Here is a 16,411-nt window from a genome sequence, read left to right as displayed (position 1 = left end):
GTCATTAAATGCATGTGGACTAAGTTATTTTTAAATCTTGATACTGACGCCTGAATTTGCTGGTGTCAGTAAACAGGCATGATCATCGCTCAATTAATTTGCTAGGGCTCTATTTGTAGTTCTATTGTTAAGAATTACCACTTAAAATAGCCACACAGCCTATTTTCACTGGAGCTGAATATTTCATTACACACTGGTTAATGCTTAATTTTCTTTTGATCATTCATAGGAGGCAATTTCAATATCAATGTTAACTTTCTGAAAATTAAATATTGCCAGCAGAAATGACTGACTACAGTTAAGATCTCCTTAGTTGAAACTGACACAGAATTCAACGGAAAAAGGGAATTAAAAAAAAAAGACTAACAGATTTCCCAAGAAAAACAAGGTTTATAGTGTGAAGCTGCATGTGTGCCATAAAGAAATGTTTGTTGTTTTTTTTTTGAAAAAAGAACACATCAAGCTATTGTTGTTTTAGGACAAAATAAAGTCTCTCATATAGCTACATATGTCTTTGCTTTGCCATCCAATCAGTTTCATTTCCAATATGTAGGCAGAAGGACTGTTGCACTTAAAAACAACTTTATTGAAATTTATGGAGATAAGGCTTAGATTTTACTACCAATTTTGAGAGGCAACTGACTTGCTTTACTAAATTCAGATTTTTAAATACAGCTCTGTGAAGTCAGTATTCCTGTTTTTTTTCCAGAAAAGAATCCTCAAAATATCCAGTTGGCCCATTTTCCTCACTGGGAACAGTAGTATCCTTACTCCTCTGTGGCGACCACTCTTCGGCCAAGTTCCCTTGCTCACAAAATTTTACCAAACACCCAACACTTTCACACTTTTTTCCACAACCCATTTAAAAACCAGTGGTCATCACATAAAATTTGTCTTGACTATTTCAATGAAGTTCAGCCCTCCAGGACCTCGGAAACCTTCTTTTCCATTGCTAATAATATTAGTTCACAATTACCAGTAGACCCAAAGTAGAGTGTCTTTACTCAATATTAGCCTATCCTAGCCCTGGTGTCCTATAATGAAATTATACAATAATGTGTTTTAAATTGGCTTATCTCCCAATAAAAACAACATTATATTTTTGCTTGATAAAATTCCATCCACTCTCACCATGGCTTCAAACTCTGTCTTCATTTCTCAGTGGATTTGTCTCACCAGATATGCACAATCCTATAGCTGAGAAACTTAAAAGAATTTTTTTTTTTCCTGGAAAATATGCAATCCGGTGCCAATAACTGATTCTCTCTTTGCTAATTTTCTTTAGTCCTCTCTACCATGACCTGCACACTACCTGGATTTGCAGATATATTGAGTTGATGCTTGTATGAAATGATACAATTGTGCTCTCCAGCTCAAGCTGCTAGCATGATAATCTTGCTGAAGAACATAGTATATTGACATTATATCTTCTTGTCAAAATTCCTTCTGTGCCCTAAAATAATTAAGATTCTCAAGTGTGAAATTAGAGCTTCTTTTCTCAAAGTAAAACCTACCCAATCATTGAAAAATATTTCACCATGACTTTGAAAAGAGCTGATAGGTATAAAAATTATTGAGATTCAATTTTTAAAGTACATCAAAATATATGCATTTTTTCATATTTTGGATCACTGGAGAAACAATGGAGTTTGCTTTCAGGATTAGATAAGATAAATTCGCCTAAAGGGGATTTTTTAAGGCAAGGTTTCTGTAATTTGTTAAGCTGCCTTATGTCTGTTATTATTTTTTTTAAGTTGAAATTAAGTTAATAAAAAAGGGCAGGAGAAAACTTCTGTGGGTGATGGATGTGTACATTATCTTGACTGGGATGATTGTTTCAAAAATGTGTACCAATAAAAAAACATCAAATTTCACACTTTACAAATGCGCATTTGATTGTGTGCCAATTATACTTCAATAAATTTGTTTAGAACATGAAATATATATATATATATACACACATGAAGATAAGCATTAATCTTAGACCTGATCACTGTATAATCACTTCTGTTCAGTTACACTTCTTTGCTCATCTTTAGAGCTGACCTGTCAGTCATGAAAAGAACATGACCCCATTCTCTAAGTCTTAGTAAACTTGACCTAACTCTAACATACTCACCAAAGTCATATGTATTAGCCATCAGATTTGACTTTGAATGCATTTTAGCAGTTTCTAAAGTCAACCCAGTCATCTAGGAAGGATGGATTTCCATCACTGAGAAGAAGGAAAAGAAGACACCACAGATTGGAGGCAATTCTTGGTCCATTCACACCTGAGCACTGATGATCCAAGCAGGGAACTCTTTAAACTCTATGACCCCTAAGGACGTGGATGGTCTTCTAATCAAGTAGCCCTTAGAGGTATTCTCCCAGTGGACACCTGCCTATAATCATCATTCACCATTCTAGGAAGCTTTGTAGTCATTCCTGGATGTGGCATCCGTGAAGGCCACATGAGGAAGATATGTTAGCACATCCATTCTTCAGTGGAAGCTGTAATATCACTCCCAGAACAAGTAGGAAGGAGATGGAGACCCATCATATAAAGGCTCCATTTCACTCCTCTTTATTTGCTGAAGCATGCCCTCCAAGACCAGAAGAAGTGCTCCAGAAATAAGTGAGCACTTCTTACAAAACAACACTACAGCACTCAATATGCATTCTTTGCAAGATCCAGTTCAAATAATTATTGTTTTAACAATGACAGCGAGGCATAACTGACAAGCTCTGGCTGCAGAGAAAATGGGCTTAATAAGGTGGCCATTAGCTAAAAAACACTTGCAAACTCAAGGCAGATTAGTGAAGACTAGATGGAACCCCCCTGTACTGGAGAAAGCACAACAAAAGGGAGATATTTAAATATCTGGGGCTCCCTCCCACACCCACACTTTCAGTTTTCTATTGCTCTTATTAAGGTTGGTTTTGTTCAGTTTATGATGTTCTAGATGGTGCACGAGAGGCAAACATGTTCTCCATGAACTTAGCATAATTCTAACAGGAATTCGCAACTCCTTCAATGTTGCCTGGTAAACTGTACATGCTGATTGCTGCAGATGCACATTTTTCTGGACATATGCAAGCATTTGAGTAGTTGCATGGTTCACTAAAAAAAAAGTTTTATTTCCTGAAAGGCTAAGAGAAGTGGACCTTTAGCAGTGAAGTAATAAGTCAGCTCAACATTTCACTCCCCCTCACCCATTTCAGTGATAAAGAAATGAATGACAGTGCATTAATTGACTATTAAAATCTTTCCCTCCTGGTCAGACACAAAGTCTCCAATAGTCTCTTACTTTTTCAGGCCCATTTCTTTCCCTACCCATTCATGCTGCTTTCCTGTGTATAAACAAGTACTTATATTAATGTCATCAGTTGTATGTACAGAAAAGTAGTTCACATCACTTGAGATTGGAAAGTAGAGGGCTCTAAGCCACTTGGGCCATCTTTTAGCTTTGTGATATTATTTCTCCAGGAAAGTTGAAACATTTCATGGGTATAGAGACCAAGGTATTAATTTAAAATGTAACAGTAAGCGAAATTTAATGCCCATGTTTATTATGTATTGGTTCTGTGCCTTAGAAACTTACATATGCATAGCCAATATGGACCTTGACTAGTATACTCCTTTGAAAATGTCACTCATCTTATTTTCCTTCTTCCTCTTTTTAGGTGGTACTGGAGGTTGAACCTGGGACCTTGTACATGGGAAGCAGGTGCTCAACCACTGAGCTACGTCCACTCCTCACTCATAGCATTTTAATACTTAGTCATGTGTTTTGTGATTTTTGCTCTTTAAATTTCCAAATGTGCAACTAAATAGTTCCTTGGTGGAAAAATATGTAACATCTTTCAAAAAATCAAATTATTTCTCTGATGGTAATGTCATGGAATTATTGCAATAGATGAGTAGAACTCCAGTAGAACCTAAAGATTGTAATCCTTTTGGATGAGGTAGTGGTGATAAAAATTGCCAAACGCCAATTTTATTTGCTTATCTGAATAAAACAACCACTCTTCAAAGTTTAGGACTAGTGAGAGGAGCAATTTGTCATGTGTAATCACCTGTTTTCTCAGAAAATACAGTACCTCTCCAACAACTGTATCCCATTTGTCTGGATGAGTTGGATGAAGTGCATCAATGCTTTTTCCAGAGGCATTTGGGTCTTGCAATGCATTTATATTTGTTTCAAATGAAATCAGAGGCGCTTTCTCTATCATTTTCTTTGCCATAGGTGATGGATGGGAAGGGATATGTAACCATAAAGTCAGAGCACCCTTTGGGCGTATTCACAGCACCACTATTGACCAATCTGAATTGTTGATCTTTATTCATGAATAAAGTTCCCTAAGGGACAGGACCTGGCTCTCCAGCAGGGCGAACTGTAATTGATGTTGATCTGGTGTTGAGAAATATGTGGAGTGGGTGGAAACAATTCACAGAGAATGCACTATAAATTCTATGGTTAGGCTTCATCCTTTATTAGGTAGTGAGTAAAAGACAACTGATGTTTACAACTCCAATTTAAGAGAGACCATTTAAACAAAAATGGTTCCATAGTGAAGTGAGGCAGAAGGGATCCAGGTATTTCTGAGTTTTCTCATTATGGCTGATGGAGAATATATGGCTGATTTGTTTGTTCCCAGCATATCATTAAAATTAGTAACGCCTTGTGATCCAGGACTCTGTTATCCCACAAGCCCTGACTTCTAGTGGATGGGTTCATTCACTTTGGTGAAAATGGGTAAGAACAGCAAAAAGCACATTGTAATGAGCTATTGCATCAATTAGCATGATGTTCTCCAACAGAAAGAGAGGTTTATAAGGTGTAAAGCTCATTGGACAGGGATTCAGGCTGACTAGAGCGAAAAATCAAAATGTTTGACTGAACAACAACAACAACAACAAAAGAAACTAAAGTTCAAAAGGGCTGGGATAGAGACAGAGACCAAAACTCAGACTCATGAGCAACTACCCACCTGAATGAAGGAGCACGGGCTGTATGTTAAAAAAGGAAGCACTTGCTAAGACCAGACTGTAGAAATATCAGCAAATATAAAATCATCAGATATTTTCCAAAGCAAATTTTAATGCTTACCAACATGTTTAACTAGAGAGTCAAGGTTTGAATGTTTTTTACCAGACCTATAGAATTTTTCTTTTTTTTTTTCCTTTTTTCTCTTTCTCTCTTTCTTTCTTTCCCTTTCTTTCTTTCTTTCTTTCTTTCCTTTCTTTCTTTCTTTCTCTTTCTCTCCTTTTTCTCCCTCCCTCCTTTCATTCTTTCCTACTTTCTCCTCTTTCTTCCTTCCTTCCTTTCCTTCCTTCCTTCCTTCCTTCCTTCCTTCCTTCCTTCCTTCCTTCCTTCCTTCCTTCCTTCTTTCCTTCTTTCTTTCTTTCTTTCTTTCTTTCTTTCTTTCTTTCTTTCTTTCTTTCTTTCTTTCTTTCTTTCTTTCTTTCTTTCTTTCCTTTCTTTCTTTCTTTCTTTCTTTCTTTCTTTCTTTCTTTCTTTCTTTCTTTCTTTCTTTCAAAAAAAGATATTGAAAACCAACTGCTTTCAAGACAGGTGTGTATGACCAATGTCTCTAGCTAGACGGTGGTGAAGAACACATGTTTACGCTGAGCACCAAGCACACTGTGGAAGTTTCTTAAATATAAAATGACAAACGCTAAATACCTCTCTCTCAAAAGCGTGGTTTTATCTCGAACCTTTAAACCTCTCAAAAGGTTACTACAGTTTAATAAGAGCAGTTTGAGGGCCACACCCAGCCCTTCCCTATATTTTTAAATAGTCTTTACAAAACCTTTTCAAAAATATTTTTTTCTCTAAACCTAAATCACTTAAGGTTGATTTGTACATGGTTTGTCACTGTCCTAAGTATGAGTGTCTTTGTTCTTATTAATGCAACAGACTGGCTGCATCAAACCCCATCATGTTGATAGGTCAATTTTAGCTGTCTACAGGGAAAAGCAGATAGCCTTTATCGCAAATTAAAGGCACAGCTATTTGTATGCCATCTGTTACCAACTTAATGATAACATGTAACACTGGGTGGTTATATAATAATTTTATATAGATTTTCTTTTTTTTATAAGTTATTCTCTTAATCTTTCTAACATATATACAATATACATATATTTATATATACCCCTGATAAATCTTGTTTTACAGATAAAACATAACTCCTTTCAGCCTTATGGTGAATGCTGAAGCCTGACAGTGTCCACAAAAGCATTAGAGACGACAGTCCAGGGACCGCCTTTACGTTTTTATAACTCTGTATCCTGGGTGTGCAATGAACTTGTGTTCCGTTTTTCTTGCTGTTACTAACACTTAAATATATGTCAGCTATTTATATCATGTCAGTAGGAAATTGAAAAATCAATAAAAACCCTACCGCAAGAGCTTGATTCTATTATCCTACTCAAAGCAGTCATCTTTGCTTAAGAGGCAACCCCACTGGTATGATATAAAATGGATAGAGCAGGGGGCAATATTCTCTGTTTTATTGGATAAGCGCTGACATGAAATATCTTTCCTTTGTGTTATCCTGGGATATGATCAAACCACGGAACAGAACGGTTGCGCTGACTTCGTTCTGGACACCCATGAGGCATGCACGGGTTTACCTTATTTTCAGATACAGAGTCATTAAAAACACTCCCCTATTTCTAGCAATACTCCTTCAGGGTGCAAAGTCAGAATTTTGCAACACATCACCTCTATGGACGCGTCTCCCACCTCTAAGCTTAGCCCTGTTCTACAGCTCTGAACTTCAAGGTGTCTCCAAGCAGGACGGGAGGGGGGCACATGGAGCAGGGAGACCTCCACACCATTTGGTGTTTAGGTTTTGGCCGCTGACTGGCATGAAATAGCTGTTGTTCTACCTTTTGCAATTCTTTAAAATCTAGTGGCATAGATCGAGACACAGCACTATTGTTTTACAAGACATCTACTGTATCTACTTTTGTTGGGATAAATACCCAGAAATTGCAGCAGCACGGGTACTACTATTCACAGTGTTGCTTTTGTGTGTTCTTTTTTTTTGTTACTTTTTTTTGTATTATTTTCAGCTACAGAGTAAATCATTGTATGTACACTGGAACCAGTTAATGCCCTTAGACAATGTATAGTTGTTCAAAAAGCAGGAAAGACAATGCTGGGGGAAGCAGGTGCCCACAGGCACGGTCACAGCGGCAGTCCTAGAGACCACGACAGTCAACGTTGGAGATCACTGCTAAAACGATCAATGTTCAAGAGGAATGCTTTAATTGGGAGAAATTTCCTCCCCCTCCCCTCCCAGCCCGCCCCGCCTTTTTAGTTTTTTAATAATCTTTTCAATTCGCTATCAAAAGTCCTGGCTCTTCAGATATACTTTAAACTATAAATAAACACTGCATAGTTCTCTTTTGTTTGTTGTGTTTCTGGTTTTTGTGGGTTTTTTTGTTTGTTTTTTGAAAAATTATTGCAGTACAATTACTCCCATCTGGAGTTCAGTAAGGAGCAAACAGCACGGGGGTGTGGGTGGTCCGAATGGGTCCCGGGGCCGGCCGCAGGAGCGCTGGAGGGAGCGCGGAGGTCTGGAACAGGGTGGCTGCTGGGGCTGTTCGAAGACTGAAGGGGGAATTCACGGCCACAGCGGCGGCGGCAGCGGCAGCTGCCAGGGGGTTGGGTAGAATTCGTGGAGCCAATGGCTTAGCCGGTTCCTTTGAAAACACTAATTTTACCTAGAAGGGAGAAAAAAAAAAAGAGTAGAAGAACTACCCAAGTTGTGCATTCTGTCCCCAGAACCCAAAGGGATGGGCAGCTCTTAAAATATAGCGGTGAAGTCACCTGTGTGAAATGACACTAGAGAAAATAGAAAGTGGAGAATGTCCTTCCTTTGGAAAAGCTGGAAGATACCCGACTTGGGGTGTTGAAAGGTTCTCCAGAAGAGTACTCAGCAACCTTACTGTATTTATCTGTTCATACTTACCATTACAGAGAAAAGCATTCATCTTGAGAAAAAAACAAGAAATTTTAACTCCATCCCCCAAAACACATTAACTATCAAGGGACCGATCTTTTTAAAGAGAGAGAGATGCCAGTAGCTCTTAGACCACCCAAATGTGTGAACTAGCATAGGGGATATTGTTTCCAATTATGTTGGATGCTAATCAAGAGAGATAAAATAACAAAATTCCACTTTCAATTAATTAAAGAAACGTATTTCCCCTAAAGTGTGACATGTCTTCCTTTCTCTTATTGCAAAGTTCTTTCTCTTGCTGGCAGCATCAGTAGGGAGGCCATTCTCACAGAGAGAACATTCCCATTTAGGGAGAGAGTGACACAGTGATAGTTAAGAAGGAGGTTTTTAGACATTACTAGTGACACAGTTTGGGCCATTCTGTTTATTCAAGACCATTCTCTCCATTGTCGGAAGCTGCACCTATCCTAACCACAGAAAGCACTCAAGGTGGACCCTGAGCAGTCTGCACAGCTCCCCCAGCACGGCTAAAACTGCTTCTGTTCAAATGTGCAAAGTGATTTCATTTGCATAAAAATGGGTGATGCTATTAAATTAACCGGGTCAACCCATACTGAGGTTTCATAATAGATGACGGCCGTTTTCCTTTAACTATATTTTAAGGTGTCAGCGAACATAATAGCACTGACTATTAGTAACTTTTATTTGGAAGAAAACAGAATTTGAAAGGTACAATTTCAGCACATATTATAAAATACCATTAGTGCTTAACTCTTCACTGGGCCCTGGGCTTTTCTGATGACAGGGATGGTCACCTCAACGAGAAAAAACACAAAAGCCCATTAATATTAGCTTATGGCATCAGAAGGGTCACAGATTTCCCTAAAGTCCTACCAAAAATTCCTGGCCAGGACATCACACTAGCATGCTTATCCATCTAAAAGGCATGTTTGGAGAGAAGTGGGGAGTGCATTTCCCAGGATGCATTTTTCCAGGTCTAATTTGCTGTAGAGTATCCTCGGATGGATAATTAAATAAAATAAGCCATGCCCATGAGCCTGGGCTATTCAAAATCCAAAATGGTTAAGGGCCCAAATAATACCCCAAAAAGATGTAAGAGCTTGTTTTTCACTTACCTTCTCTCCCCCAAAATGTCCACTAACCTCAAGACCAGATGTCAAGGGACGATAATCTGACCCAGGAGAGTCTGGCTCTTCTGCCTTCCCTGTGTTCTGAGATAAGCCTGAACCCAACTCAGATAAGACAGAAGCTACAAGGTGGCAAAACACCCCAAAGACCATGAAAACGCTCATCTCACGGGTGGTGTAGGGGTTGGATTCTCAAATCAGTTGTATGTCATCCCTTAGATACATTACATTTATTCCACAACTGGCCAAAAAAAAAAAAACTCCAATTTTAACGGATTTGTGGGGTGCCGAAGACTACTACATTTTGGAAGCAAAAATGACACTCACCCCCAGCGGATGGGCTCCCTTCTGAAGTTTGTTGTAAGGGCTGTACTTAGGTTTCGGGGGCTTCCCAGCAGCTCTATCTTTGTGCCTTCTACTGCTAATGTGCTGTGAAAAGCAATTCAAAACAACAGCTTTTAAGAAGTTATCCACAAACAGTCTCACAAGTATTGCTTTAACCTGGGGAACTATTTTAATTATTTCATGCAAGTTTCAGAAAGTCACAAATCAAGGAGCATGCCCTTTTGTCCTCAGATTCTGATGGTGGAGGATAAATATTTTAAAGCTATGTGTTTTATTGTAGTTTTGACAAATAGAAGGACCTCCTTTATTCCGGATTTCCCCTTTGTCAATGCACAGATCTTTTTAGAAGAGTGCACAAAGAAAAAGGAACGTCTGAAGGAATTTTTGTGTGCAAATAAACAAAGATGCCCAGGCATGCATGCATTTATTTCCATACTAATATTTATCCTCACATTTGTACAGCCAAATGTCAACCCCTTAAATCCTAAAGATAAATAACTAAGGTGCATAAAATCAGCAAAATATCATACACAGACATAGAAAAAAGAACACGATATGAGGGCTGGGCCTTCATTTCAGTGTCTAACTGATGTCTGTGGAAGGCTATTCAGGGTGAATGCAATACAACATGATTAGTCGCCCTTTCACAGGATATAGAAGTACAGCAAGCACCATGTAATAAAGTACATCAAAGGGCAGCACAGTGTAAAATTAGTTGTAGCATATAAATGTCTAGAAGAGTGAAAATGGAACATTGCAATTGGAGCTTTAAAGAAAACCAACATTTTGTGTGGAGAGCGTGGTTGAGGCAAGATCCGATACTCCTTTCTTCTCACCCTTCGCTTACAAGAATAGCACAAACTCACTTCAGACAATTTCTGAAAGGTCCTGCAGCCATTATATTCATTTCGTATTCTCTTGGTGACTAAAGTAAGCATAAATAAATAATGGCAGTTATCCAGGGGTTGGGCCCTGAGCCTCAGTGGAGTTGCAGCACCTACTGTCCAGCTCGTTGGAATTACCCAGGTCAGCTAACAAGGTGGTGAGGATGGACAACCATCACATTGAGGAACTGAGAGAGTGCACTACTGCAAGCAGGAGAATCCCAGCCATCAGCCATGTGGGATCTAAACCCCCTCTCGATTAAGAGGTGGAGTGGACATCAACATCCCAGGGTCCTCAGGATGGAGAAATAAAATATGGACTAGAGTGGACTTTCTGATATTCTACTATAGATTTATTGTGACTCTAGCAATGGAAGAAATTATATCACTGATGTGGAGACAGTGGCCACGGGAGTTGCTGAGGGCAGGGAGAGGGAAGAAGTGATGTGGGGGCATTTTCAGGACTTGGAGTTGTCCTGAATGATACTGCAGGGACAGATGCAGGACATTATATATTCCACCATAACCCACTGAATGGACTGGGAGAGAGTGTAAACTGTAATCCATGCTTAGCGGCAATGCTCCAAAACGAGTTCATCAAATGCAATGAATGAACCACACTAAGGAAAGAAGTTGTTGATGTGGGAAACCTAGGGGTTGTGGGGAGTGGGGCATACAGGATACCTTGTTTATAAGGTAACATTTTGTGTGCTCTATGTGTCTTTTAAAACTGAATAAAAAAATATATGAAAAAAAAAATGGCAGTGAATAGAAGTTGAAGGAATGGATGGATGGATGGGAGAGAAAGAGTGCAAAGAAAGGACAAAGGAAGCCCAGGCCGCTCAGGGGGTCCCACAGATCCTCAGCCCTGGACCACGTGCCACCCACCTGCTTAAGCTGGGTCTCCGAGTTGACGTGCACGTCGCAGATCTCACAGTGAAACGTTTTGTTCTGCAGGCCCGTGTTCCCCTTGTTCACAGGTCCCTTTCCTTTCACGCCTGCCCGTGGAAATGCCTTGATGGTCCCGCTTCCGTTCCGGGCTTCGAGCATAGTTTTGTGCTTAGTACCTGCCGAGGGTATGTCGAGAAAAAGAAGGCAGAAAGAGGAGAGCCATCTTAGATTTCGAGAAACAAAGCAACAAAATCTGAAACCCAGTTTCAGTCCAGTGCTTCCGGGGATTCTAGCTGATATTTCCGCGCCGGGCAGCAGACTGTCACAATGTGCTCTACCCACCTCATTTGTCACTATTAAATGACTCGTTATTTTTTATCATAACCCATATTACCAACAAGCCCCTCAATCTAGTCGCTAAACTCCAGAGTCCTGAGGTGACATTAAATGGGTGTGACTTCTTATGTTCTCTTTGCTGTTAATAAGACATAAATGATAGCTGATGAGGAAGAGTGATTTAGTTGCTAAAAGGATAGTTGGAGGTGATGTGTAACAAATGTAATCAGCTTAACCACGGTGTGTTCACAGAAGTGGCACTAATTAAATACCCACTTTCTCAACAGAATACAAACAAGGTTTTTTGGCTGTGTGCTTTAGGTTCAAAGCGGAAGAGGAAAAGATCTTCACAACGCTGAAGAAAAGCCATATTAAGAGAGTAAAGGCTGCACAGATTGGCCATGTGATTTTAAAGGTACCCCAAGAAAAGGAGCATGAAATCATAAGCTGAGCATTTACTCTAGGAATAAAGGTTGCTTTGTAATAAGCCAATAACGACATCTTTGGGCTGTCATGCATAATTAATGGAAGTCTACTTCCCAAACATCAATATTTTCTTAATATCTGAAGTTACATAAAACTTCACGATGGCATTTTTCTCTCCAGATTTCCTTCACAATTTCCTTTTTCTTCGAGATGACAATCTTCCTTTATTTTTCCCACTTAGTCATATGGGTTTTTTTTTGGCAAAGTATTCCTGTCCTTTCTACTGCTGACTTTTAAAATACTTTTTTAGTAATTTCTAGTTTTTAATTATACTTATTAGATTTTTGTTCGGTTCTACAAACCTAAAAAAAAAAGATGGTTAACTTCTGAGTCAGGGGCCAGCCTCCTACAGCCACTGAATATTAATGAGGGAAACACGTGGGAGGGGGCACTCTAGACTAGTGCCGATCATGGCTACTTAGATAGCCCGATAGACACATGGACCAGGTTTGTGGCCGCGTTTCCCTTGTTCAAAATGATTATCACTTTATTGACTTAAATAGGAAAAATGTATATTCACATAACGTAGATTACCTACTTTGAATATCAATATTTTTAAGCATAGCTATTAAAATAGTCATATCTCAACTTATTTAGAAAAGAGATTCAGGTTAATAACTTGTGGGAAAATTGGAGAAAATGAAACAGAGTCACAGCACTGTTCTGCAGTGATGCCCATGAGGTTTCATTCAGATTTGCCTTCACCCATCTCCCTTGTAGCACAGGGGGCACAGATGCTTTCCACTTCTGAAGAAGATGGAATAAGTGAAAATAGGGCAAAAAAACCCCCGCAAAAACAAAAATCAAAAACTCTAGAAGCAAGAACTGTCTGTGTAGGTGGTTGTCCAAACTTCTTCATCCCACTAGGTGAATTGATTGATACATTCCTTTTTCTCATACCAAGAAATATTTGTGGGGCCAGTTTGGTTTACCAATGCCTAAGAGGTCAGGAGGAGAATAACCCTCACCTTGACTTTCTGTAGGGACTCAATTCCATTTTTGTTAATGCCTTTTGTGACTGGGAGTTGGTTTTTGACAGTGGCAGCTCTGCTGGATGGGAAAACTGCTCTTATTCAACAATATTCAAGGAGAAGAAGCCAGCTCTAGGTGGCTTGTCTCAGGGTTGCCTGCGAGTCATGGAGATGAGGAGCAACTCCAAAGTTTGAGCCCAAATAATAGGGGTTTAGCAATAGCAGGCAGACACCCAGAAAACAAAGCGCTCCCCAGAACATCTGTACCCAGCTAAGACCACTCACATTTTGGTCCCTAGAGTACCAGTGGAAATGGAATATATATGAATGGTGAGAAACACCCATCCTCCCAGCAAATCACTGGGCTGTTAAGGTTATTTGAGGTCTCTCAATAGAAGCTACAACGATAGGAAAAATAAATACACCCATGCATGCAAATCTTACCTATGCTCATCCACACAGCCCAGGCATAAATGTGGCCAGATTGGGGGAAACAAAATCTTAAGTGCAACTAATAGCTTTGACTTACTGTTGCTCATCAGTAGAGTAAAACTTGTCTACAATATAAGCCCATTCATTTAGTAGCAGATTGTCCGTTACAGTTAAGTAGCCATTGTATTGTTTTGAAGCTTTCATAAGATTTTATTTTTTATTTTATTATTTTTTTTAATCTTGATTCGCCTGTAAGGATAGCTTGTATTTCCCTCCCAACAGAGTTACAATTTAAGAAAGATATCTTTTCCTTTAATTTGAAACATTTGCATTTTTGAGAGTTAAAAGGCGCATTAATAATAGAAAAACAGTGACTATTAGGAGAGCTTATATTTATTGAATTTTTAATATGTTGCACATACCATGCTAAATTATTTACATGCTCACAGCTGCCTTACGAGTTAGATACTATTATTATCCCATTTTAGAAACAAACTGAGACTCAGAAAGGTTAAGTTGTTTGCCCATCGTCACTAAGCAAACCGTACTTGAGTTTCCTGTAGAAAGTGGATTTCCGGTTAAGTCTCTAGAGTCATGGAGGCTGGGATAGAAATCCACTAAGGATTTCTGAGCCAGTTGAATTCTAGTTACATACATACCTCCCATATCACCTTTAATTTTCTATTCAGCTGAAACAGTCTTTTCTAAACCAGGATTTTAGGTTGAGTAAGGGGTTATTATCCCCTTGTAAAGCTCTTTTCTGTCTACCACAGTACCGTAAATCATTCTTTCAACCCCTGTGGCTGTGATGGCCAGTGGTTTCACCCATGGTTTACCCTGCATAACATCTCACAAGGCTCCTGCCATCCTCTGCAGGTCAGCCACAAGTCTTCTTCTGGACTTTCTCTCTTCCTGGCAGTAGAGAAAATCTGCAAGCAGCCAAGTGGACTGTTCTCCTCCTATCACTTCTAAAAGGCTGACAGGGACAATGACTTCCTCTTGAGGATATTAATTTCCCAAGTGTGAAACCCAACTCGGATGACAGTTTAAAAATTCAGCAAGTCATAATGCTCTAGGAAAGACTGTACCTGCTTTCTGGGTGCTTTTGTTTGGGACAAGCTACCTTGGCTGTCTTACTGCTCTTGAACCTGCAAAAATCAGTCTAACATGGGGGAGGGAAAGTGGCTAGCTTTCCCCTTCATTCCCCATCGTATTGACAATGTCCTTTTCTTAGCTAGCTTTCAGGATAGGTGCTGGCAGAAAGGAGAGAATGAGAATGGGCAAATGACTTTTAGAACTCATTAGTGGTCATTAGGGAAATCAAGAAAGTTAAAAAGAAACAATAACAAGAAGAACACATGCATTTCCACCAACTAGAGGTATATAAAATATTCCTGGTGGTTATTATGTATCAGCCTTTTTTAAAAATTTACATTTGTGCACTTAAAAACTTGAGATAAGTCAACTAAAGGGAATCTTCATGAAAATTCCCATGGACTTCTACTTTTAGAAATGCACATAATTTTTAATGACAACATAGGGTTGCAATATATAGATATATTTAACCACTTATCTATAAGTAAACATTTGCATTATTTCCTGTTTCTATATAATTATATTGTTATGAACATCCTACTCATTAAATCTTTCATTGCATTTTTGATTGTTTCCTCTGGATAAATTTTCCTAAGTGGTATTACAGGGATAAGGAGTATGTCTATTTTGAAGTCTTTTGATTCAATCTGCTGAGTTACTTTCTAAATATTACAAAGGAGGTTTCGGAGGAATTTACTTCATAGGGAACTCTATCCTGATATAGTCTGCAAAATTTGGCCCTCTGCAAAATAAAGTTCAGTTCCTTAAAGTTTAAGTTTCCAGGGTATCAATTAAATGATACTCAAAACCAATGTGTGTGACTTGACTTTTTATTTATCTTCTCATTGACAAGCTCAGATAATTCAGCCTATAGAGAAATGGACAGGAAAGTGGTCTGCCCCACATAAACAGCATAGTACAAAGATTTTTTATGTGTTTATTCATAATATTCAGTCCACGGCATTTTATTCTAACTCCTGTGCATGCCATGGAAGAAAAATTCTTTTGAATCTATAAACCTGAAATGTATAACCAGTACCCAAAGCCTCCAGTTCTATTTTTTAACCTATAAATGTCCCAATACCCTTTTACTACCCTGACCTCCTATATAGTATGCATTTTCTGTGTAAAGTATATTTATATTTTGTTTTAGGTATTAAAACTTTGGTTTACTTCATCGGCACATATTAAGCACCTAGGGTGGCCTCCGTGATATCAGTGGTCAAGTGTTGTCCAAAATGAGTTTTTGTTTTTTTTTTTTTAAGATTTACTTATTTATTTCTCTCCCCTTCCCCACTACCCTGGTTGTCTATTCTCTGTGTCTATTTGCTGCGTTTTCTTTGTCCCCTTCTGTTGTTGTCAGCGGCATGGTAATCTGTGTTTCTTTCTGTTGCATCATCTTGTTGTGTCAGTTCTTTTTGTTGTGTCATCTTGCTGTGTCAGCTCTCCGTGTGTGTGGCGCCATTCCTGGGCAGGCTGCACTTTCTTTCGCGCTGAGAGGCTCTCCATACAGGGCGGACTCCTTGGGCGTGGGGCTCCCCTACGCGGGAGACAACCCTGCATGGCAGGGCACTCCTTGCACACATCAGCACTGAGCATGGGCCAGCCCCATACGGGTCAAGGAGGCCCGGGGTTTGAACCGCAGACCTCCCATGCGGTAGACGGACGCCCTAACCACTGAGCCAAGTCTGCTTCCCCAAACTGTGTTTTAAAAGTTGTTCTTTTAGCTCCCTGGTTGAAATTAATTTGCTGATTCACTGGCAATGTATCTAAAAGTCCATTTTGTGGAGGTGTAAGCAGAGACAAGCAAAACAAGGAGTCTAAAAAGGAGGAAAAGGGGAACTTTGCTTTTATCCTCAGAAAG

General features: G+C 39.2%; 1 protein-coding gene across 3 annotated transcripts in view; it reads right to left on the bottom strand.

The window, feature by feature from the left end:
* Positions 1-427: 427 nt before the first annotated feature.
* Positions 428-16,411, bottom strand: part of ZNF385D (zinc finger protein 385D) — a 994,621-nt gene continuing 978,637 nt past the window's right edge. For 2 of the 3 annotated variants that reach the window (XM_004449034.4, XM_004449035.5), the window contains 3 exons: positions 11,225-11,403; positions 9,435-9,536; positions 428-7,720 (listed from right to left, as the gene is read on the bottom strand). In XM_004449034.4, coding sequence (XP_004449091.2) covers positions 7,487-7,720; positions 9,435-9,536; positions 11,225-11,403 — 515 coding nt within the window. In that variant the 3' untranslated portion in view covers positions 428-7,486. The remainder of the gene's footprint in view (positions 7,721-9,434; positions 9,537-11,224; positions 11,404-16,411) is intronic. The other variant, XM_004449036.4, reaches the window with a different exon arrangement.

This window comes from Dasypus novemcinctus, chromosome 31 (assembly GCF_030445035.2).
Source record: "Dasypus novemcinctus isolate mDasNov1 chromosome 31, mDasNov1.1.hap2, whole genome shotgun sequence".
NCBI classification, from domain to species: Eukaryota; Metazoa; Chordata; class Mammalia; order Cingulata; family Dasypodidae; genus Dasypus; species Dasypus novemcinctus.
The sequence above is the reverse complement of the archived record's forward strand: the minus strand, read 5'-3'. Positions and strand labels throughout refer to the sequence as shown.